This window comes from Lepisma saccharinum, chromosome 1 (assembly GCF_977018435.1).
Source record: "Lepisma saccharinum chromosome 1, izLepSacc3.1, whole genome shotgun sequence".
Classification (NCBI taxonomy): domain Eukaryota; kingdom Metazoa; phylum Arthropoda; class Insecta; order Zygentoma; family Lepismatidae; genus Lepisma; species Lepisma saccharinum.
In genome coordinates, this window is record NC_139229.1 from 68,723,284 (window position 1) to 68,748,334 (window position 25,051).

At 38.4% G+C, this 25,051-nt stretch overlaps 1 protein-coding gene across 1 annotated transcript in view; it reads left to right on the forward strand.

Annotated features, from left to right (window-relative positions):
* LOC145996210 (ATP-binding cassette sub-family G member 5) overlaps positions 1-25,051 on the forward strand; it is an 84,114-nt gene that overhangs the window by 42,823 nt on the left and 16,240 nt on the right. Inside the window, exons 3-4 of the mRNA XM_083132630.1 lie at positions 17,051-17,168; positions 18,330-18,535. Of these exons, the coding sequence (XP_082988756.1) occupies positions 17,051-17,168; positions 18,330-18,535 (324 nt within the window). The remainder of the gene's footprint in view (positions 1-17,050; positions 17,169-18,329; positions 18,536-25,051) is intronic.

Sequence of the window (25,051 nt, forward strand, 5' to 3'; positions counted from 1 at the left end):
TCTTCCAAACCAATTTCGATGCATACATTTCTTTAATTCCAGCGCGCGAATGCTTCCAACCGTTTGCCGCTGAATGTCCGGGAACCTTTCTCCAGCCGGTGGAATGACTTCAGGGAATCTCACCCTGACGTCATTCCTCCCTCTTCCCTTACAACCCTTGGCGAGGAGGGAGGAGAGAGGAAAGAAGGAGAGGAAACACTGCTTCTCAGGCGCGGTGATTCCGTGGCCAGGGTAAGCTCCTTCGTGTGAGAGTCCACCGGTCGCACTCTCCACCCCAAGAGCCTTTACCGTTCCCTCCGCTGAACTAGGGAAAACATACCCGGTAGAATGCGAAGAACAGGAAAATTTAATAACATGGGCAAACCAATTCTACGCTAATTTTCACTTTACATTTGCTTCTGTCTTGCTGATTTCTGTTACTTGAACATAAATTTATCAAAAGGAAAAAGCTTAAATATTGAAGATGAAGCAAACTAAATTAAAATTCAAAGCTTAAGCAATTAAAGCACCTATATGCTGACTCCCCCATCCTTGTATTTACAAAAATAGTGATTGTTTCTCCTCTCTAAGCTTCAAAAGCAGCGAGAATACTTCTTTCACGGAACTGAATATTTTTTAAAGGGAAAGATATCAAAAATAAATTATATATATATATTAGTTAATTTAAGTTGCTATATTCCGCCTCTTTAAATTAATAGTGATGAAGATGAACGAATTAAACATAAAACGAAAAAAAAACACATCAGGCACGTAGCCAGGTGGAGGACTCGGGGGGCTGAAACCCCCCTCCCCGAAATCCTACAAATATCTAATTTAAAAAGTGTATAGTGGTAATTAATTTTACTTCATTAGCAGGATTAAACACCTTGCATAATACGTTGTAATAATCTGAGATTCATCTTCAGGACTTCTAATCCCACTGTTTCAACTTTATGTGGCGGCTGCTAATAACGGATGATCCCCATCCCGAAATAAAATTCTGGCTCTGGCCTGCAATGATTCGAACTTTTAAAACCTGTCATTTCGAGCTCGGAAAGGGATTTTTTTTATCATTCATAGGGAATTTCATTTTCAGCCTGGAACACAACAACAGAAGTTTGGCGCGTGAAACTGAATGCATGTAGTCGTTGGCTTCGTGCTGTGCTTCGTGTTTATTATTTATTTAGATGTTAGTGTTTGTCGTGATAGTGCTGCGTTAAAGGGTAATGGATGTGATACAAGATTTGCTGGTGAAACCTTTTGGAACAAGATCTTTTCAGGAGAAATTGCAAATTGTTAATACAGGTAGGCCAGTGCCATCGCTTGAACTTATTTCTACACACAAAGACAAAAATCGGGAATATGTGAGGCATTTTCGCAAGCAAATTATGACAAAACACCATGGTTGACAGGAAGTATAAGTGTTAATAATAGTTTCTTTTTTGTTGGCCGTGCTTACTTTTCGGGGCTGAAAAGAATGTATGGACGCGTGGCGGATACTGTAATCTTTGCAACGCTTGTGCCAAACATGAAAAATCCAAAAGTCACATAACTTCCTTTGTTAAGCTGCAATCTTTCGCACAGCACGTATTGACGTGCAACTGGACAAACAGCATGCTTTGGATGTGGTACGGCACAAGTAATCGGGTCCTGGAGTAAGTTGAATTTTGCACTTAAATTAATATTGCGGGTTTTTATATCACTAGTGCACGTCTTTCATTTTATATTTCACATGTTGTTTTTTATAGCTATATAATACTGTCTTGTTTTATTATTTGAAATTCTACACGTATATTAAACTGCAATAACGAGAATTAATTGATTGTGGTCGTAGCAATAAGACAAACATTCCGACACAATATTCCTAAATCCAATATGGATCCTGACATAAATTGCACGGAAACTTTTGGAGTTTGAGGATCAAGGGTCGGAGATTACCCACTCTTTAGAACCAGCATACGCCACTGGTGTGTGTGTGTGTGTGTGTGTGTGTGTGTGTGTGTGTGTGCAGGATAAAATTTCGAAACGGAAGAGATCTTAATATTTCCCTTCTAATCAGGGTAGATCACCACTAAAATATATTTGTACTTAGACAACATCTTCTGTTGACGCAAACCGGAAATGCCAACAATAATGTCGATTAAGAGGTTAACGGTTCACGAAGACTTCGCCTTCGGTGCCCTAGGGTCGCCGTAACGAGTAAGTTGTGTGTCTCAATGAATAAGGGAAGACATCTGGTACCGTTCATCAAAAGGGAAAAGACAGTGGAGTGGACCAAAACCAGCAGAAAAAAATATTAAAAATGTAATGATTCGGGCGTTACGGGTTGCTATCTTCCGTCATCACGCTGCTTCTCCTCCAGACGCCTCTGGCACACAGCCAAAGGGCCAGTGGCACGCATGGAAGGCGTCGATATCCATATCCAATCTTTAGTCCCATTTTTGGAGATACTCTGGACATCTGGGGACCTTAACCTCTGCTGATTACGCTATCTTTCCTTGTCCCAACACCATGCTTCTCTGAACTACCTTCGAGATGTCCTCCACCGTCACTGTCCGGTGGTCCTATAGGGTTGCTGTCACGACGGCTACTGTGGCTATGTTGCTGATGTAGTACAGGGTCAACGAAATTAGTAATAAGTTGTGTTTTATACAGCGTATATTGATACACTTGTATTTTGAATTGTATCTTCTGCAAATATGCTGTATAAAGAAACAAACTGCCGGAGTACTAATTGAGGCGTGTGTACATGAGACCTCCCTCGCCGCCGCAACAATTTTGGCTTTTATTTTGTCTTCTCCCCATAAAGGGAACGCTTGCGGTTGATAAATACGAGTACCCTGCTGACACGTATTTTTACGTCCTTTGTTTCTCTCTGATGATGCCTTGCAGTGCCATCAAGTTCTTTTGGATGGTCTTGGCATTTGTTGCTATCGTGTGCAGCAGTCTCTTGGATCTCTGATCTTGTAAGAAGTCACACTCTATTTTCAGAATTTTTACGGCACACTGGCACTTAGTATAGTTCTCACATTTGCATGACGAAGTGTAAAAAACTTCCTCTCTGTAGCCGTTTAAAATTACTCAGCTTTCTTCCGAAACTATTTCATCCTCTGGAACTCCAATTCTCGTAGCTTAACTCCCCCAAAATTCTCTCAGTTTGTGATGCATTTTCTTCGGAAGCAGGCGGATTCTTCCATGGCTGACTGTGGAAATTGATACTCTCGCCCTCAATTTCTTGTTATCTTCTAGAACAATCTCTGTTACGTCACTAAACGGTTGTTCCTCCCCTTCGACAACTACATCTTGTCTGTGCTGAAGGTTACGTCTCATCACCTCTGCGTCCCTCGGAAGATGAGAGCTTGCTAATGGTGATGAATCGCCCAAGAATGGACATCGACTTTTGATTTGATTTTAAAGTCCGGTTTATGCACAGCTATGGCATGCAGCTTAACTTGGGTGCAAACCACTAGGTACCTCCGAAGAAAATACATGACAAACAGATAATTTTGGGGAAGCTAAGCTACGAGAATTGGAGCGTCGTGACAGCAACCCTATAGGACCACCGGACAGTGACGGTGGAGGACATCTCGAAGGTAGTTAAGAGAAGCATGGTGTTGGGACAACACCTTATTCCCTTATTCATTGAGACACACAACTTACTCGTTACGGCGAACCTAGGGCACCGAAGGCGAAGTCTTAGTGAACTATTGTTGGCATTTCCGGTTTGCGTCAACAGAAGATGTTGTCTGATCACAAATATATTTTAGTGGTGATCTACCCTGATTAGAAGGGAAATATTAAGATCTCTTCCGTTTCGAAAGTTTATCCTGTGCACACACACACACACACACACACACACACACACACACACACACACACACACACACACACACACACACACACACACACACACACACACACACACACACACACACACACACACACACACACACTTCTTGCTTTGCCGCCTCTAATTTTGCGTCATCATTCTAAATTTACCGAGTACAAGGTGCTGCGATAACGTAAATTCCCCCTTAAGGACGAAGCATGTGGCAACAAGGCAATGTTAGTTCTCATTGAGGCTCGTACCAGTGAAGAGCCTCAATGGTGCATGCTACGTTGAAAATTCAAGCACATTATATTGAACACCTCATATTTCCAACAACTTTCCCCTCCTTCCATTGTTCGCCATTTGCACTAATAACGCAGTTGTCCTATGGTGTCAAGACTTTTGAAACACCCTGTGCATATACAGATTGTCAAAAATTGAACTATTATTATTTCATGAGCTTAGTCTGACACTATTTTGTATGCTACTGTTGAGTTCTGGCACATCCAAAACATAAGGTTTGATCCAAAACATGATGAAATAGCTGCAAGGGTTATGTTTAGACTTTTCGATGCCATATTGGCTGCCATATCTAATATTATTTGATAAAGTGGGTCTTTTTAATTTCTTATTATCATAATACAGTTATAAACTGCAAATTATGTGAAAATAAGATGTCATGAATGAAAAATAACTGCAATAAACTAACAGGTTTCAGGTTTAGAATTTTCGTCATGACCGCCATTTTGAAGACGCCATTACAGACAAACGATGGCTTAAAAACTTGAGGTCTGGGGCGTTTTAGGTTCAGGAATTAATGTAGTATCCGCCCCCCAAAAGTGCACGTTCTCCACCGAAAGTGAAATATTTTCCGTCGTTCCGACCCCACTATTATGAAAGGAAGTTAGTTGACAAATAAGTAATATTAAGTAGTATAATAATAAGTAGTATTACTATGCATGCAGGTTTCCGAACAGTAATAGAAATGTTATTGAACGAATGAAGATCGATGGGTGCGTCAGCACTTCTTCGATATCTGAGAATTTTTGAATTTTTAAAGGAAACCTGACCTAAGTGCGGTATCCAACCCCCTCCCCAATCACACCTTCCTAGACACACCTCTGAAAACACTCTGGCATTAATCAAAGTAGCTGGAAAAATCTTTCGATGGCCCACCAGGACATTGCTTCACAATCCATGCATCTTCTTAGTTCATTCGTATCGTAAAAATAGATCGAAGTAGATGGAAATAGACGAAACAATGCCAAGTATATAGACACAATTTAAATTTAGAGGAGAATACGTCAAGTGATGACGTATTTCGTCTCTTGAACGTCACGGAACGATTTACGGCTGAGTTTCCCGTGCAAACTTTCCCAGCACGAAACATTTTAGCGACGTTTTCCTTCTAGTATAGGGTCAAAGTGGGTGAATTCGTGTCCACAGCAAGGCCATTCCATGCTTATATTTCTGGGGGGAGAAGTATAACTTAGAATTATGAGACTGAAGTCCTTCGAAAATATTCCAAAAATATATAATTTTGTTGTGACAAAATATACGTTTTGATTTCACTGATCGTTGTTATTTAGCTTCGCTTTTCTTCTTTTTTTGGCTAGTCGCAACGATGAGATAAGTGATGATATGATGAAATTTATGAAGGTACACTCACAAAGAACACCCATGCCCAGAACCTGGGACCCTTGGTGCTGTGCTAACCACTTCGCTCCGGAAGTCGGCTAATAAATTGTGTCAGCAGTAACATGCGTATTTCATGCAAAATGAGCGAAGTTAAGCTTTACCTGTTGATTACAGTTTAAAGTGGGATCCGAACCACTGTTGTAAAAATTAACCTGTTATATGGTTTAACCGGAAACTATTGGCAAAATGTGTGAATCTACAATAAGTAAAGGCAAAAATTCAAGTATAATTCCTGCTTTTCAAGGCGAATATTCCAAAAATTCAAGGATACAAGCAGATCATTTCTCTTTTTCAACCTCACGTATTACCGCCTCTTCCCACCCACACACATATATAAAGGGTCTATGTGATTTCAATGTACCAAAAAATTCAAATTAAATTCAATTAAAGGAAATATATAGTTATTTAAAATATTTAATTTAAGGTGTGGAGTTTACATTTGCCACTCAGACCAATCTACGAAAAACTGTTAATTGTATTGAGTTTCAAACTCAAATTTAACTAACTTCAAGATAACTTATCTTGCAATAATCTTCCGTCCGTTAGATGGATTGTTCTGCAAGGACACTAACAAAGTAAACTGATTGAGAGAATTCTGTTTTATTTTGCACGCAGCTTTATTTTCCTTCCTCGACAAAAAAAGTTATACTGTGAAAAAACTTGCCTCAGGGCATTTATAAAAAATGTATAAATACAATACGATTTGGATTAATAAAAGTTGCAGTTTTTCATGTCTGCAGAGAAAAAATCACGCAGAATTCACGTACAATTCCCCCCGATCCAATAATTGATGCACAATTCCCGGAATTTAAGGAATTCCCGTGAGTATCCACCCTGTTCATGTGGCACTGATTATACTGATGGAAAAATAATTTTATGTATTTATAAAATTTACTAAATATAGTCTCAGACAAAACCGATTTTCGAATTAATGTAGTTCGGATCAATAGGTTATTAGTACACATTATTATTAACTGAAGTAGGAGCTCATTGAAATGCGGGAAGTAAGGTGCAGACATCCAAATGTCAACATCCCTTCCACGTAGTACACCCTGGACTGCATTTTGCAGGCTAGAGAGGCTATGGCGTCTGGACTCACAGCCAGTATAATCCTCTGTAGGACTAGAGTCGTGTCGTTCCCTCATAAATCTCATACATTCGCGATTAGCCAAGATTGACAATAAAGCAAAGTGAAATATACTAAAACAAACAAACAATGGAATCCCACCTTAAACTATAGGCCCAGTCCCGATTACCCTTTCTGTTCATAATCAACCAATAAATCGTATTGGAATGCTTAAAAATACTTTCGTATACAAAAATGTGAACCCTAATTGTGCGTATTCTGCTGAGAGGGCCTAAAACTGGGAAGCAAAAATTAGGAACGTAGCCTCGAACCCAGTTCGAGGTCACTTCACCTGCGGAGAACAACAAGAAACATCTTCCAATTCGCATCCCGCGCTGACCTCGCCGTGTGACAAGGCCGCGTGGAGAATGGGGTCACGCAACAGTGGCAAACAATAAGTGATCCCTGCTCGTAGTAGAATTCTTTTTTTTTTTTTTTAATTTCCAAACAGCAAATCTGGCACAAGGGAAATTTGGTGAAGGCTGAACGAAAATCTCGCCCTGTTTCGTCCGGATTTCCCTTTCACAGGCAGAAGCCACTTCAGACACATCGACTCGACCGGAAGTCCTAAACTGACCGGAAGTGAGGTAGTCTCGGACGCAGTGGTTGAGGCGAACAATTTCCTTACTTCGAATTTACTCCGATTAGGTGTTCGGCAAGGTCCATATTTATTATTTCTCTGGTAATTACACGTACCCACGGAGGCTGATGGGGACTACAACCCCTCCCGAAATTATGAAAATAATCAAAATTTTCAATTGAAGGCAGTAAAGAACTCGGAAAAAACAAAAGTGGTAAATGAATGATCCCGATTTTATCTTATTAATCATCCAAAACTGGCAAAAATGTGACGTTACTTAAACTAAATCAATCCATATTGATTAATATTAGTGGGTGAGTATTTCACTTAAATTATAAGCATCAATTTATCAGAATTTTACTTTAAAATATTACATAAAAATTACATCAAGATATTAAAATGTACACAGTTTGTTTTAACATGATATTGGTGCTAAATAAATGGAAACTTTGAATTTCGCCTAACTTCCAAGATAATTAGACTCTGCTGAATGTGTCGCGCCTCATTTTTTTTGGGACCCCGCGTACGATCAAAACGCTGGAAAATATCGGCTGGTATCGGTAAATAAATCGAAACCGATACTTTTTGATGCCGATACTACTGGCATCGTCAGATATCGATACATCGACATATCGGTATCGGTTTAGCTCTAATCTTAATCATACTTGTCCCACAAAGAGCAGTACAGATGTTTGACAGTGTGGCATGAGGCCTCCACAATGGCGTAGTGGTATCATCGTCACCCTGTATTCAAGGGGTCTAAGAGTCCGATACCCGGTTGGTTCGGATCCAACTTTAAATTGTAGTTCCGGTCCTGATTAGCTTTTCTGTGCATAAGATGAACTTGGAAAAGAAACTCAGTACAGTGTGGCATGTATTGGTCACCCAAAGCTTCATCCACGATGACTCAGAGGAACAATCGAGCATGGGAAAGAAGATTGGAGCGACAACCGATGCACAGCAGCAACTGTCAACGTCCCCTCGGGATGACAAAGAAAGATTTAATTTCTCGGAATCGCCTTCCGAGCCCAGAGAGCGAAAGTGTGAACGAGGCGCAAAGAAGCGAAGGAAAATGATTCCTGAAGCTTAACGCCTTCTGCTCTTTCGATTCATCGCCTGTCGTGATTCCTAATTGGACACACAAGACACGCTCCGGCGGGATCCGCATCCGGGAGACGAGACTTCGTGACAGGCGTCGGAAGATACCTCGGTAACCAGTCAGCAGGAAGGAATAAAATGTATCAACACAAATCTTCTCTGTTTCTTAACATGTTCTTCTTTACGACTCGTGATTAATCTTTCCTTCTCAGATGGCTTCTTCTTATCCTATTTTGTTTTCTATTCCGCTATTTCCCTAAAAAGGAACAAAGTGTTGTTTCTCTTGAATACAGGGAATCATCCGTTATCTTATATCTCCCCTAGTCTTCATCACTGCTCCCCTTACTGGACCATAGCTTCAAAATCTAATCTTTGCAGGACTGATTGTCTGTTCCTTTCTCGATTCTGCTCGCCTTCTCTCAGACATCTTCATAAAACAGATATAGGGGCGTTCCACCAGAAGTGGTCTTACTCCATGTAAATAACACAATGAATTAATTTGAAAATTATTAGTGTTTTTAATTCCATTAAGGTTTAGATGTTTGTGAATGCATGTAATTTACACATTTCACCAATAAAAGTTACTAGCACCTGCAGTCTATATGCTTCACACACAAATTAAGTCAAAATTTGCTACATTTTTAAAGCGTAACACACGTAACGCACTTTCGTGAATGTTTATCATGCATTCAGCCTATGCCATCAAAATCATTTTTTTTATTTGTTAGCAGACACCACGAAGTTCTTCATAATTCTTTCAAATCAGTTCATTATGAATATTTTAATCCAATCTCTAGTCTAGAACCTTCAATTTTTTGTGTAAAATGTCACACACGTAACGCTGGAATGCCCCTAAAAAGGAGCAGAGTGCATTATCTTTATCCTCTTCAAAACAATCCCATCTCAAAAAGATCTTGGTGTTATCATCAACGAAAAACATTACAAATACTACTAAAAGAGCCTTCTTGGTCTTCTGTACAGGGTCACTGAAACCCAAAACCAACCATCCATTAGAATATTTTTCAAATCCTTTATCTCCCCATGTCTGGACCATGTCTTCTAAAACTAATCTTTCCACGATTGATTCTGTCCTCAGCTTTTTCCTCGCCATAAAATACCTTCGCTCAGACACCTCCATAAAACAGATATTATGTATATTTTGAATATCCAGCCACAATAAAAAGTGGGATCCGAACCTTTATGTGCCTCCACCGGGTATAGAACCCGGAACTCCTTTATTACAAGACGACGAAGTTACCACTACGCCATCGGAGAAGCCCCACTGTTGTTCTATTAAAAATACTATTGTTTTAACTGTAATACTTGTTTAAGATTTTGTTTAAAGTCCACTTTATACACAGATAGGCTAATCGGAACTGAACCTGTAGTGCAAAGTGGAACCCGAACCACTAGGTGACTCCCTCTTGTTTCGACGACGTTACCACTACGCCATCGGCGAGGCCAACTGTAATAATTGCACTAAAATTATCGTATACTAACACATTATAAATTACCTAATAGAACAGAGAAACAAATAATGCCAGATGCACATTTCGAATATTTTGTTGAAGGGTGTTTTTTTATAGGAGAACGCCGTACACTTGAAACTTAATGTACCGCAATTCTTGCAATGCCTTATGAGGTCGGGGCGTTGTTCTTTGTTCCAAATATTAAAAATAAGTGTATGTTAGGAGAATAAAATTTGTCACAAGAGAGATTGACACGGAATTCGGTGGAGAGGGCGAGAATACATTTTGGAGCAGACATTTTTATCTTTGTCTTGAGGTCCCTTCACACTGTGCTATCGAGTGAAGAACCCAGATATGTCTGCGACTGTACAACTGCAATGGGATCGTGTTGCATGGTATTCGAGTTGCATGTTTGTTAGTTTGCAAACATTTTTTCGACTTGTAAGACTCACGTTCGGATGCAACTGTGTCGATTTGCTCGAGAGAGTCCGTCCATCTTGAATGCGTAATTAGAAAATGGCTGCCATGTTTGCGTGCAGGTATTTGTTTCCGCTTCTGTTTAGTGGGAGAGACAAGATAGAGAAGAAGCAACGGATGTGAGACAAATCAAAAGTCAAACGCGGTCTTTAGATCCGCCCGTGCACTTGGAGAAAAAGTAAACCGGAAGTTGACTCAAACTAGTATCGAATAGAAACGCCCCGGCCTCTTTGAGAAAGTTTCGTCCTTTCTTCGGAAATCAAAGTGGCTAAGGAAAGGGCTTTAACCCCCTTAAATATTCTTGAACAGGAAGATTTCAAAAATCGTTTGCTTAAAAAGTACTGCCCGACCACTCCTGAATAATCGCGAAGATATGGATGAGTGGTGATATGATGAAAATGAAGGGACACTCACAAAAAACACCCATTCCCATGCCAGGATTCGAACCCGAGCCCCCTGGCGTCGTAGCGCGCTGTGCTACCGTCATGGAGATCGGTAATGCAATCATGAAGTTCGAGTACTGAAGAAACATACAAATTTGAGACTAGGGGAATTGTGGCTGTTCTCCGAAATAGAATGGTAAATACGCCACTGGTAAGTCACATGCTCAAAGCTACATACATCCTACACAGAAAAGCCAATGCTGCAAACAAATATAACCATGTTTGGATTGTGCCTGAACATTTAACACTAAAGCGTTATCGATCTTAGTTACTTGTGGATAGTATTAAAATTACTTGTGCATATGTAATCCTCGCAATGCTTCATTGTCACTTGTGGGACACGCGGACTACACTTTTGATATTCAAGTAACTACGTATTCTACTGATAGTTAAGCAGCAGTTTTCTTACAGTTGCTGTGCAATGAAATATGAAACTTAACACTGATGATTAAACATAACTACCCTTAAAATACTTTTTCAGATTTGTAGCTATTAGTGAACAATTTTGTGTCACGGGTGGAACAGACGAAACACCGTCTCTTCACTTAATAAGAAATTTATTTTAAGTTCTGTGAATTGTCAAATGATGAAAAATACATTATTTAAGACAGAGAAAGAAGGTAATTGACCTTTCAATATTGTAGTGGAGTTGAAGAGGGAATGTAACAGTTAAAAGGAAAATTAATTGTTTTCAGGTGTCTCGGGTGGAGCACAATACAAAACATAAGTAAACCAAAAAGTCAACAGTGGCCTCCCCGATGGCGCAGTGGTAGTGTCGTCGCCTTGTAATCAACAGGTCCCGGGTTCGATACCCGGTGCAGGCACAAGTTGTTCGGATCCCACTTTAAAGTGTAGGTCCAGTCCCGATTAGCCTTACTACTGTGCATAAAGTGGACTTAAATTTTTTTTAAAAAAAGTTAACATAAACGAACAATATGTCAAATACCTTCTAACTTAATTATGTATAATACTTGAATTTCTATTCATATTAGATTGTTCACTCACAAGATAGGATTAAGTTTCAGCATTGCATTCAATTTTAGAAATTGAGCTTCAGGAGCACTTTCACTTGGAATGCCCCTTGTCCTCTGTCAATATAGAACATCTGTGTGTGACATTACTATCTTCTAGTTCTACCGTTGTGGTGGGATACTTTTTTACTGCATGTGGATAAGGAGTTTTCATAACCACCTTCATAAATTCATAAAGGTTTTGTATCTCATAAATAGTATTCTTCTACTCGTATAATCATTCGTATATCAACAATTGTTAAACACACTTACTTGGCACTAACTGCGAGTCTTTGAAAGTCTTTCTCAAAAGGAGAAAGTGGAAGAACAACTAAATTAAGAGGCACTTTATAAAATATAGATGAAAATATACTTAATGAATTGTTTGTATATTTATAATTTGAATGTATACTTAGCTCCGTTAGAGGGTTTTATTACGCCCTTTGTCCTCCACGATCAAAATTAAATTTTAACGTTAACCGATATTCAACGGATCTCGTATTACAACTCAAACGTTACATAGCTACAGTCCGTCATCATATTTATGTATATGAGCTGAGCGAGCCCCTTAACTTTCCACCAATCTATCAATAAAAATCATGTTACACATTTACGATTTTAACGAGGGAAAATAATAGCCTCATATTTAATTAAAAATAATGTAACTTACCTGACCTGACGATAAGAAGTTCAGACACGGTTAGTATAGTATAGTCAGGGACGTGAAGTTTTCGTTTCATTTTTCCCTAAATTTCGGTGTTATTTTTTACTGCAATTCGGTGTTATTTTTCACGGTTTAGGACAAAATTCGGTGTTATTAATTTAAGATCGGTGTTATTTTTACATGTTCTTGTTACTGTTCTTTCTATGCTTGAAATTTTCACATTGTTTTAGTTCTGGAAAACTGAGACAAATTTTAGTTTTAATGACGAAAATAATAAATTTACGACTTAACTTTGTGTGAAATTGCTAATTCTTCCATTTGGAAAACTATTTAAACTCATCAGGCTATTAATATGAAACGTTTATTGAATGAAATCACCCAAATCTTTGAACACAGTCATACACATCACATTTCCCTAACAATGGCAAAAAAATCCCTGTGCAACCTCAAAATACCGTTTTGTGTACCGCCCCCTAACCTCCTCTCCTGCAACACAACAGATGCTTCTCCCTCAACATTTTCCAGTTCCTAGGAATCATCCCTTTTGTGATGATCCCCCAGCCTTTTCAGGACGAGGTTAAACGCTGTCAGTCATGTGTGCGCCAAACTGCAATAAATGAAGGGTGACAATCTCTTTTGAATCGAACTTTCACCAGGTAGACTAGAAATGACATATCTAATAGGGCTTTAGGTAGTTCTTTTTGAAAGGAAGAAATATTATTCCCAGTTTATATTGCAAATTTCGTGGCGTTTTCGCGTTAAAGAGGAAAATTTGTGGTTATTCTGAAAATTTGCAAAATTCACGTTATTTCGCGATTCCGAAACAGCGAAACTTGCCTCCTTAACCTACCCCAATACATTTTAAACACTTTATTCTGCTTTCCTCAACTTTTCGGTGTTATCGTTAAAACGAAAATTTCACGTCCCTAAGTATACGTAATAAAATAATAACCTGCACACATCGCTCCCAAGAAGAATTTTTAAAAAAACACCAATTTTCTTACATATGTAATACCGAAATATGCTTATTTTCATTTTTTCACAATCTATGAAAATAATTATATAAATTTAGCTTAAACACTAATTTTATTAATTATAAGTTATTTTATAAAGATTAACTAGGCTACCAATAAAAATAATTGTTTTCTCTATTGTAGGTTAGGCACACAGGAGATTTACTACGTAGAAATTTCAGCGAAAAATACAGGCTCGACCAGGACTCGAACACGGGTCTCTGGCACACCGTGCCATTGCTCTAACTACCGAGCCGGTCCGGCCTCGTCTGATTTTTCGCTATCGCTATTTTACCTGCGTGGAATCGTCTCTGGCAGTGCTATATACCGCAACGGGATATGTTGCCTTTGAAACACAGTAGACTTTGACATTGCCTGGTTTCTCCCAGCGTAGAGATGTTTATTATTGTAGGTTAGGCACACACAGGAGATGTACTACGTACAAATTTTCAGCGAAAAATGCAGGCTCGACCAGGACTCGAACACGTAGGTAAAACAACGATAGCAAAAAAATGAGGCCAGGACAGGCCGGCTCGGTAGCTCAGTGGTGTCGACCCCTGTGGCGGAGTGGTTAGCACATCGCGCTACAACGCTAGAGGTACCGGGTTCGAATCCTGGCTCGGACATGGATGTTTGTGGTTGTCTGTCCTGAAAAGTCCTGAAATTGAAATATGAATGAAATGATATGAGTGAATGAAGTGTGATGGGGAAGCTTCCGTATAGGGGCTTTCCTTTTTTTTTTTAAAAAAAAAAAAAGTGTTTAGAGCAATGGCACGGTGTGCCAGAGACTTGTGTACGAGTCCTGGTCGAGCCTGCATTTTTTTGCTGAAAATTTCTACGTTGTTTTCTCTAGTTGCTCCAGTAGTAACAAGATGACAGTGCATGTATAATTAGGACTCCTGAAGAATATTTCTCCAACAATTTTTCCAATATTATATTTATTACTCAAACATTTAAAATAAATTGGTATCTCATTACGCGAAATCTTGTTTTAATACTCTATAACATTAGGTTCGCAAAATAAATTAGACATTCTAAAATTAAGGTAAAAGAATGTGAAGAAAATTCATTGAAATTCCTCTCTTAATTATATATTTCTGGTAGTACTGAATTGCTAGTGCCGACATGAGTATTGCAATACTGGCTTGATCGTTATCAAATGCTAGTAAATAAAAATGTGTACTCTATTAATGGATTGTCATATTCTAATGGGCATCACCAATATTTTCAAATTGGAGAAAAGAATAGTCGATCTGTTCTGGGCTTCTTCCCGAAAAAGTTGGGAGGTCTTATGAAAGGTGAGATATTTTCAGCCATGTCCGTGGTAGAGTTAGCATGTTCTAAATTTTCTGAATTAATGGCCTGTTGAAGCTCTCGTTGTCTCCGCGCTTGCAGACGTGTTAGGCGTTCTTCTGTGATGGGCGTACTTGTGACGACGGCATTTGCTAAATCTTCTATCAAATTTAGAGAATCATTTAGTTCTTGCTCGAGGTGCACGAGGGGCTCGTTCTGCATTAGGCGTTACGAGAGAAGGAAAAAACGCACTAAAAACCAGCATCTGCCACCATGTTGAACTGCCTATTGGCAGCCCGGGGATGTAACTGTAGAGACACTCGCTTTGGTTCCTTTCAATATTTATTAAAACACCTTGGCCATGCGGACCATGTGGACTACAAGTAGACCCCTCTCACTTACCTAATACTTTCTCTCTCAGGTCCTGCTCCCGTGGCGGAGTGCTTAGCACATCGCGCTACGACGCCAGGGGTTCCGGGTTCGAATCCTGGCCTGGGCATGGATGTTTGTGAGTGTCCATTCATCAATTTCATAATATCATCACTCATTCCCATCTTCTCAAATTAGCCAAAAGTGGCACAAAAGCGATGTAAAATAAAGCAAGTCAATCAATCAATCTCAGGTCCTGGTACCTCCTCACTTCCAGCACTCCTTAACACCACCTTTTCCTCACGCTTCCCCAAACGCTACTCTCCGATCAGCCACGACTTCCTCCCGGCCAATGTCTCCCCGTTTCCATTACTCAGCAATGATATTGCCCGATCGGAAGTCGCACCTGCATTACTATATCAAGATCTCCCTCTCTGTCCACAATATAGCCCCCTTTTACGAAACTCCTGAGCCCACCACAGGACTGCAACCATCTACAATTTATTTTTTAAAAAGTGGTTTCGTGCAGTACATGCTGTTTTTTGAGAATTTCTCGATCCACTGGACTAATTGCCCGTCATGTTTCAATAACATCACCGTTATTACCGCAAACTGCGATCGAGCTTTGGACGGTAGTTCCAGGTATTCGCCGCCAGATGCCCTTCGTGATTCCATCGACGCACTCTGGGACAGTTACGTGGAGGCGAATTCACTTCCGCATAAGCCACTCGCCTGTGAGATTTAAAAAAGAGACTTCCATGCGTGTATGCATGTGTATGGCTTCTAGGCCATTTTTTTTTCTTTTCATTCCGTTGCTCTGGACTTCTCACGCGGAAACTCACTGGCAGATTTATGAAAAAATGGATGGAACTTTTGTCTGAAATAAGAACATTGGTAGAATGAATGTGATTATGCTTCTCTCTCTATTTTTATACCTTTTCCTTTAATATTGTATGTCTCACTGTTAATTGTTTATTTTCTTCACTTTCTATTTCACAGCTCGATCAAAAGAGAAAATCCCATGTGGCGCTGTTTTCGAAATTTTAACCGAAAACGAGGGAAGGGAGCGTGGGCGATGCAATCAGCTGTTTACAGTATAACTAAGATATTCCCCCGGCAAACTCGTGAACTGAAATACACGTCATTTGTTTTCTGATCTCGCTTCCCCTTCACTGTGCTTGTCAGCCTTGCGACTACAGAGTTTGGTAATTCTTATCTTGGCCACTCTGTACCATGTAATCTTGCCCCTATTTTGCCAATATATGCAGCATTCATCAACACATCGCCCTCACTTTCATTCATCATCATCATGAAGGAGAAAACCGTATTCAGTGAAAGGACAGACGTAATATTAAACATTGTTGATTTTTCTGACAACAAAGGGAAGGAAATTATAAATATGACAACACTGGAGCATTCGAACACAAACGAAGGGGGAAGGGAAAGGCGAAAACAAATTACTGTCCATATTAGTTCACTGGGTTTTTCTCATCTTGTCGTGCTGTACTCTCTTCTCCCTTTTATCTCTCTCTCTCTCTCTCTCTCTCTCTCTCGCTCTCTCTCTCTCTCTCTCTCTCTCTCTGTACTGAAAAAAATAAGCAAAAATTAACAAAATAAAACTTTAGAACTGTGGAAGACAATAAGATTATAGAGTCAAATTAAGAAACGCATTGAATGAGATAGAAACAGCTCCAATTGTATACTGTATATATAAGCATCTGATGAATTGTGTACAAAATTTATTCATCTGAAACTCATTGTCTTGTATGAAAAACTATTACCAAAGCATTCTCAACAATCAGCTGCAAACAATGATAATCTGTATCCTGGCAACTTCATGATGATATGGCATTACGATTTTTTCAACGTAACTGATTTTAGCACATTAATATCTCCACGCAGAAATTAATGTGCTAAAAACAGCTGTCTCTTTCCTTTTATATGATTGGACGGTTAGAAAAAATGGGCTATCTAGTAGAATAATATTAATTTGTAATTCCAGGTGGAACCGGGGACCTGCCTTCAAAGACTGATAGGGAGCGTGAGGACTGGCGTCATTCTGAAAGATGTGTCGATGGAAATTCATGGTGGAGAGGTCATGGCAATACTTGGATCCAAAGGTTGGTTATTACTTCTCATGTAAAATTGTTAAATTAAGTATGTATTTTGCCTTACGAAGGAAACCAAGAATAGAGTGTTTGAATATTTTGCAATGGTTGTTTTTAAAATTCATTCTTGGATCTTGCAGCAACCGAGTCCTTTTCGAAATCCCTGTCCTTCCGTAACAACTGCTACGATATTCAAAATTCTGAAAAAATACATGTATTTAGAATTCCTTTTGAAGAATTCAGGTGAATCTTCGTGTGGTTTGCGTTCCTTGTTGCCTAGATATCTTATTGTTAGATACAAAATAAGCTTCTGGTGCTATGAAAGTATCACATATATCTAGACAAAAGCGAGTCTACCGAAGTAGACTCCTCCATTCGTAAACTTGCTGGTGTTGTAAGCATGCAGAGAGATGAATTTTCATTTGCCCGAGAATATCTATAAGTTTCAGGCTTCAAAAAGGCACGAAACCACTTGTCTTCACTGGTGAAAGTGTGTGGGCCTTGAGGTTGTTTTATAAATAACTTCTATAAAGATATATGATAAATAACTTTGACTGTAAAATGAGGTGTATAATCTGCACTATAATTTTTGTCAGCCTTTCAAAGTTTTCACTTGACTCTCCGTCGTATCTGAACAAGTTGATTCAACCTTGATCAACAGGGGGCGCGTTGCTTCATGTCTTCAAATTTGGAGGTTGACGGACGGGCACCAAGATAAATTTAGTTGGCGCAACAATTTTCATTAACTTTGATTCATTTGAATTTTTCGGTGTCCAAAATGGAACATTTCAATGAAAACCAGCACTTACCAAATTAATTTAATGATATTGGCCATAAGAAACAAAAAGTCAGTCGTTCTCAACTAATGTACGAGTAAATCAAACTTTATATTTGTCATAAACGAATTAATATTCTATGATTGTGACAACTTATTTGTATTAAATTTCAAGGGTACATATTAATTAACGTATAAAGTTAAAAAAATTAGTAAGTTATTTATGAGCAAAATTTAATAAACGAATTTACTAGGTCTCCTCGCATTGAACCCATAATAGCCCACTCCCTAGCAGCCTATATCAAATATTTCACCCACCACTGTTGCCAGCCTAAAAAAAATATTGGCGTCAGTGTTGTTAGCTTCTATGTATAATTATTTCCCATCTTCTCTCACAGGTAGCGGCAAAAGAGCACTCCTGGAGGTGATTTCTCGCAGGGCCCAGGGACCCACGCGGGGCCAAATTCTACTCAATGGCATTCCCATGTCACTACGGCTCTTCCAGGAGAGCTGTGCCTACGTCACTCAGAAATGCGATTTAATTCCAGGACTCACGGTACAACAGACACTTAACTACGCAGCAAACCTCACAGTTGGGTCAAAGGTAAGACTTTTGTTGTTTCACACATACAAATATTCAAACCCTGAAGATTATGTTGTATCTTAGTGCAGTGGCGCCAACTTTTGAAAAACATTGGGTGGACTGAACTCTGAGATTTGTTTTATACTTTTACACATTAATATTTACTATAATAATTATTTTTTGTTCACTATAAATAAATGAATAAGCATGCTTGGTAGTAACGAGATACTTGTGACGCATGAAGATAGGGTATATAAATTGTGGAAATTAGGCTTAAGGTCCGCCTGCCTGTACGTTACGTCCCTCATTTGACGTATTCATTCAAATTATAACGTTTAATATAATTTAAAACATGATGAAAACAGAATGTTTTCATTTTATTACCCACAAAAATTAATCTTATCCATATTTTTTCTCACTTCTATTTATTACATTTTTCGTATCAACCCCTTGGGACGCCATTAAAAATAAGTAAGAACAACACATCATTTGTCAAATGTCGTCAACGGTTACGACTTCATTTTCTTAGTCAGCCTTATGATTTAACATTTTGAGGAGTAAAGTATGATGTTTCGACTAATCAAAAATTTCGCCGCCTTTTAGGTGCTATTCTTGTCCACACTTAGAACGAAGTATACCCATTAATTCAAGAAAGACACAAAAACACAACAGATACACAACGGCATTAAAGAAAACTAAAGAAATGCACGACCTCTGTGCCATCTGAAATTAGCGTAAGTAAACAGCTCGATTGGTATGTCTTATTACACATACATTATGGCAGTGAGCCAAATAATGGTCATTTTCTGACTGAAATCTGACCCATACATGTGCATGGATGTTTTCAGTTCTTATCAACAACTAGATATACATATATATACTTACTCATTGTCACACAGAAGTTCGAGCTTGCTGGATTGGAAACGTCAGTGCATGAATGTTGACTTCGATAAGACATCGACACAAGTTGTTGTTCCTTGTACGTATTAAACTGTAATTACGAAACTTTTCTTGCCCTTGCACACGAAAGAGTAAACAATTTTCTATAGATGAATTGAGAAATAGAACTTATCACAGACACGAATCACTTAAAAACTTATTCCTTTATATTTCAGTAGCCATGTTGGAATCAATTCGTAACAAAACAAATTGTGATTCATCTCTCCCGGTCTACATTGCAGTAATCTGAGAAAATCCCAAATATAGCCAAAAAGATGTCTATTCCCTTTTTTTTCCTATTTCTGTTTGAAAAAAGGCTTTGTATTTGCTCATAACGTAACTTGCAAACTAGTTCCAAGAGTTTATTAAAGTCACGCTTCTCTGTATAGATTTAGAAACATATACTTACAGGTAAGAAGTCGAACAAAACCATCTTCAAACCTTGCTGGGGATATACAGGTCGCAAAACTCTAGAACTAGATTCTCAGAGGCAAGTCATACATCCTGTAAAAAGGCAGAGAGCTAAAGGCGTCCATGATAGAGAAACATTCCAGATATTGAACAGTGTTGCTAACTTAGGTATTTTGGAACCAGATCTGGTGTTATCTCTAGTTCCTAAAATCACGATGTGTTCCAAGGAGCTATTTAACTTGACGAGTAACTAGCTCCAAATGTATGCCTTCAACGTGGACAACCTTTTATTTATTACTAAGAAATTCAAATCACGTTCCCAGCTTAGTATTGGAAAGCATTCTTTCGTCACCTGTCACATGTTTGATTAACGTTATTTCCTTCCAGTGAGGTTGCTCCGGGTTCGATTCTCAGAAATAGTAATGCTATTAATTAAAATCAGGGTAACGGTTCCGATTGTTTTATGATTATTTTCAAATTCTCTTAGCATGAAGACTAATTATCGTAGAATTTTGGCAATTATTTTCACAAGAAATTTGAACCTTCCTTAAAGTAATGGATTTAAAAAAAGAAGAAAAAAAGGTTATGTTGAAAAAATTACCTTACCCAACCATGGTGCTTCCCATGGACAATGTCCAGTATTTTCCGTTGACAACCGGCTGTAAGTATCGTCGGAAATTAATGTAAGTAAATCGGATTTTATTCTAATGATAAGAGAACCAAACCTGGCCTACCTAGCCTAACTACGAAATAATAAATTGAATAAAATCTTAAGTAAAGGCTAAAACTCCGCAGTATGTGTTAACAGAAGTAAATCGAAATCGAGTCATGTTAAAATTGCATTCGTAGCATCATGAAATAGCAATAAAACAAAAGGAACTTAAGCCAATAGCCGTGTTATTAAAAAAAGAAAGCAAAATAACGAGAGAACTCACGCCGTTGGTTGAGCAAGGTAGTGTATGCCAATGAGCCCGGTTCGAGTCCTGATTGATCCTGGCTTCTACGCTTAAATATCTACGTAAAAGTACTATTGTATAAGCTATGGGCGTATATATTCCATAACTCTAAACGGAATGAATAAAGAAATAATTCTCAAGCACGTTAATTTTATTAATGAAAATTAATATGCATATACAGGGTGTATCATAAGTAATAGCGCAAACTGACACAGTTGACAGTACACGATAAAAGAAGCAAAAAAGTCTCAGTAAACATGGGTCTGCAAACGTACCGTTTTGGAGATAATTGCGAATGTGTGGTTACAAGCCGCCACGACTTCATTGTTTGTAAACTAGTTGGTAAAATGTACTCTTCGTTGCTCTAAGGTTCCATTTTCACTACGCAGTACAGCACAACTGACGTGACTCCCACAGTACAATTAGACTATGTACTGATTGTATCCATCCTGTTTGATTACAACGCCACCTCTCGGAAATGTTCTCTTTTGTAAACAAAGAGCAAACCTCGGAACGCGCAAGGAGTAAAGCACTCGGTGTTTACAAAATGCAGTCAGTGACGGCTATCAACTACACATTCGCAATTACCTCGAAAACGACTCGTTTGCAGACCCATGTTTACTGAGACGTTTTTGCTTTTATTATCGTGTACTTTCAACTGTGTCAGTTTGCGCCATTACTTATCATACACCCTGTATACATGAATGTCCGGAAGGGAAGAGCAAGGAGGGGTCACGGCCTCATCCTGGAAAACTAACGTCACCCTAAAATTATGTATTTAATTAAAATCATAGTAATTTGTTACTGGAAGAGTGTTGCAAGAACATGATAAATTCAAACTGGAAGAGTGTTCTTTGAGGAGGCAAAACTATTATGGGGAAAATATGTCCATTTGCCGCCCCTCATGAGGAAAATCACTTTGATTCTCCTTCCTTGGAAAACTCCTGCGGACGACCATACATATTTTAATTTTGGGGCGATTTTAAATCTTCAATATGATTTCGAAAATTTTCGTCAAGCAATAAAATTAGAGGCTTTAAATTATCATCTTTCTCTCTACTCTGGTGCATCTATAGTATTATGCATGTTATTTATCACCTTCAGTGTATAAATGTGTATTTTTTCCTTTGGTGTTGCCGATAGTTCCCGTTGCACGGACTGTTTGAAACGATTATGTTTATTACTGTAATTTTAACGACTTGAGTGAGAATGCTGCCATAGCCTTTCCTAAAAAGTTTTACTAAAATATTGTAAGTTCTCTTTCAATTATAACGACGCAAATGCGTTCCTCTAAGAAGCTACAAGATCCCATTATTCTCTGGTGAGCCATAACCTCATAACGGTCACCTTCGAACATGAAACATTTATTACTCAAGTTCGAGCATAACGATTTCAAACACGAATTTGAATAATCTGCATGCAATGCTGGAAGGCAAGAAACGGTTTTAATAATGAAGGTTCCAATTACTCTGTCTTGCAGAAAGGATAAACATTGGAGAGATTAATGATAATAATAGTTAAAATATAAACTGCCCTGAGAATCTAAATAGCATTGAAGAGGTGAGGCGTTGAATGGTGTGTGAGCAAGAATAGCATTGAACCATGGTGAACTGCAAAATCAACATGAATTGGAATATCCGATTCATAAACACTGAATTTGCCGGCCCAAAAAATTCTTGCGGAAGCGGAGGGGGGATAAATATCGTCCTGCTCCCAGTTAGGAAGTTGTTGTTTTAAATTGATGGCGCTAGGTATCCCTGATTCGAATTCTGGGCTGGGCTTGAGTGTTTGATTGATTTGCTTTATTTTACTTCGCTTTTTGTACCACTTTGGGCTAATCTGCGAAGATGGGGATGAGTGATGATATGATGATATTGATGAATTGACACTCAAAAACCCACGCCCAGGCCGGGATTCGAAGCCGGGTCCCCTGGCGTCGTAGCGCGATGTGCTAACCACTTAGCCACGGGGGCCAGCGGGATGAGTGTTGTTTGCGAGTGTCCCTTCATCAATTTCATCGTATCATCACTCATCCTTATCTTCGCGAGTAGCCCAAAGTGGCAGAAAAGAGAAGTGAAATAAAACAAATTAATTAATTTAAATAAAACATTACTAGCTATAGGTTCAAAAATATAGCCGCACACACATACATGCATACTGGTTTGCCAACGTTGCGCCCCCATAAGTGACTACAAGGCGCATCAATGTTCCAATTATAATCGGAAAGGCAGGACCCAGGTACTTGACCAGAAAAGAAGAAATCTTGAAGTGGAATTTCGCTACTCCACTCCCACACTACCGACTTCCCCCACGGAGTTCACAAGGTTAAGAATTCGTAAGTTTCCTGTTATAAGTTTCAACGGTGTCCTCAAAATTATTGCCAAAGGTTTGTCAAAGTTTATTTTGACCACCCCTTGTGATGAGGTAGGCTAATTGACACTGAACCTACATTTTAAAGTGAGATCCACCTCCATCGAGGATCGAACCTGTAATCGCTTGATTACAAAGTGACGGCGTCCGAGAGACCCTCCCTAAGTTATTGTATGTCTAGTTCTCATAATTTTTCAGGAATCCTATGCTTGAAATTTGGCAGCTCAAAATGAAGCTATGTTCTTGCGCCAACTTTTGACAGGATTTGTCCTAAAATGCCTCCCTTATTCTCTTTCTTCTCTTTATTTATTTATTATTTTTTTGGCTTTTACTAAAAACCATTTCGGGCTTGTTTTTGCCTATTTTTGTGTCTATTTCGAAAGTAACTGCTTTCTGAGTGCCTAATCCCGGAAAATGAAAATAATTGTTCATGTTCATCATTTTAGGGCCTATTTTGTATTTTCGGTGCTTTTTTGATTACCTATTTTGAGTGATTTTAGTGCTTATAAATCCTCATCCTGCCCTTATCCTCTTTTGTTATCCTCATAACGACGTAACCGCGGATAGTGTAAATAATATAGGACACTGAAAAGCAAGGTTGATAAAAATCATGATTTTTATTTAAAAAATATTTTCTGTGTTTTTTTTATTTAAATCAATTTTTCTGATTTTTTTTAAAAAAAACATGCTTAAAATTGCTTGCTTATTTTGGCACCATACACCATATATGTGTTTTATAGAAAGGCTTTTTCTAGTAAATAGCCCTGTAAAATATGTGAACAGTTTGATTAAAGCAAATAAAAAATATATGTAAACATATTTTTTTCTGTTTCTGATACTGTAACTACTATGGAAATGTTTGTTGAGTTTGTTAATGAAACTAATAATAATTTCAGTAACTTTTCTTCCAGTGCAACTAAAACATTCTGGATGTACTCTATAATTGTAACTTAAAATATTAACTTAAATATTTATATAGTCTTTGTACCTGAATTTTGGAGATTTTCTTAATGATAGTTCGAAAAATATCAGATGCCATGTTTATTTACAGTTTAATGATATTGACACTATTTCTCGTTCAACATCATTACTGTTTTGTATAATTTTCTACACAAAATGTTTTCTATTTTTGCCCATAAAATTATTGAATTTTAAATCAAGAGAAATCCTGTTTACTTTTCCTTTCGTATGAGCTTCACACCATCAGTACATATATTTTATTTCCTTTATTTTCCTATCTTAGAACCTAATAATCAGCATTAAATGATTCCGAGAGTAATGTACTTTCACCAAAAGTGTTTCTGATATCTACATAGTCCTTATGTACATTATTCTACAAATTATTTATTTAGAGTGATTTAAGTCAATCCACCCTGCTGAAATGTATCATAATGGAGATTTTTTTATGGAATATTTTAATCAGTAACGCTGATTCAGTAATTAAGTTGGGAGAATTCTTTAAATAATGATGGAATATTTTGTTCTCTTAAGCGCGAGTGCTTTATTTATAAAATTACAAGCTAGCTCGAGCCCCACAGGCCCATATAAGTTGCGCCAACTCATAAGAACTGCACGTGGGTTTAAAGCAAAGGTAGAAATTGCAACGCTGCATTTACTCATCCGATTATATTAAGCAAAGTTATCGATTGGCCGATATATTCCTTTCAATTTCTTCCCCCCCCCCCGACCCGACCCTCCTGTCCCCCAGAAATTTCTGCTCGATTTCCTTCACGCAATAAAAAGAATGTCAAAAGAAACTTTCCGGGCAGCTAAGGCAATATATCGTCTGAGTCATACTTTTCACTCAGACTTCCTCTAACAGCTCCTTAGGTCACGTGAAGTGTTTTCTCTTTGGTTACTG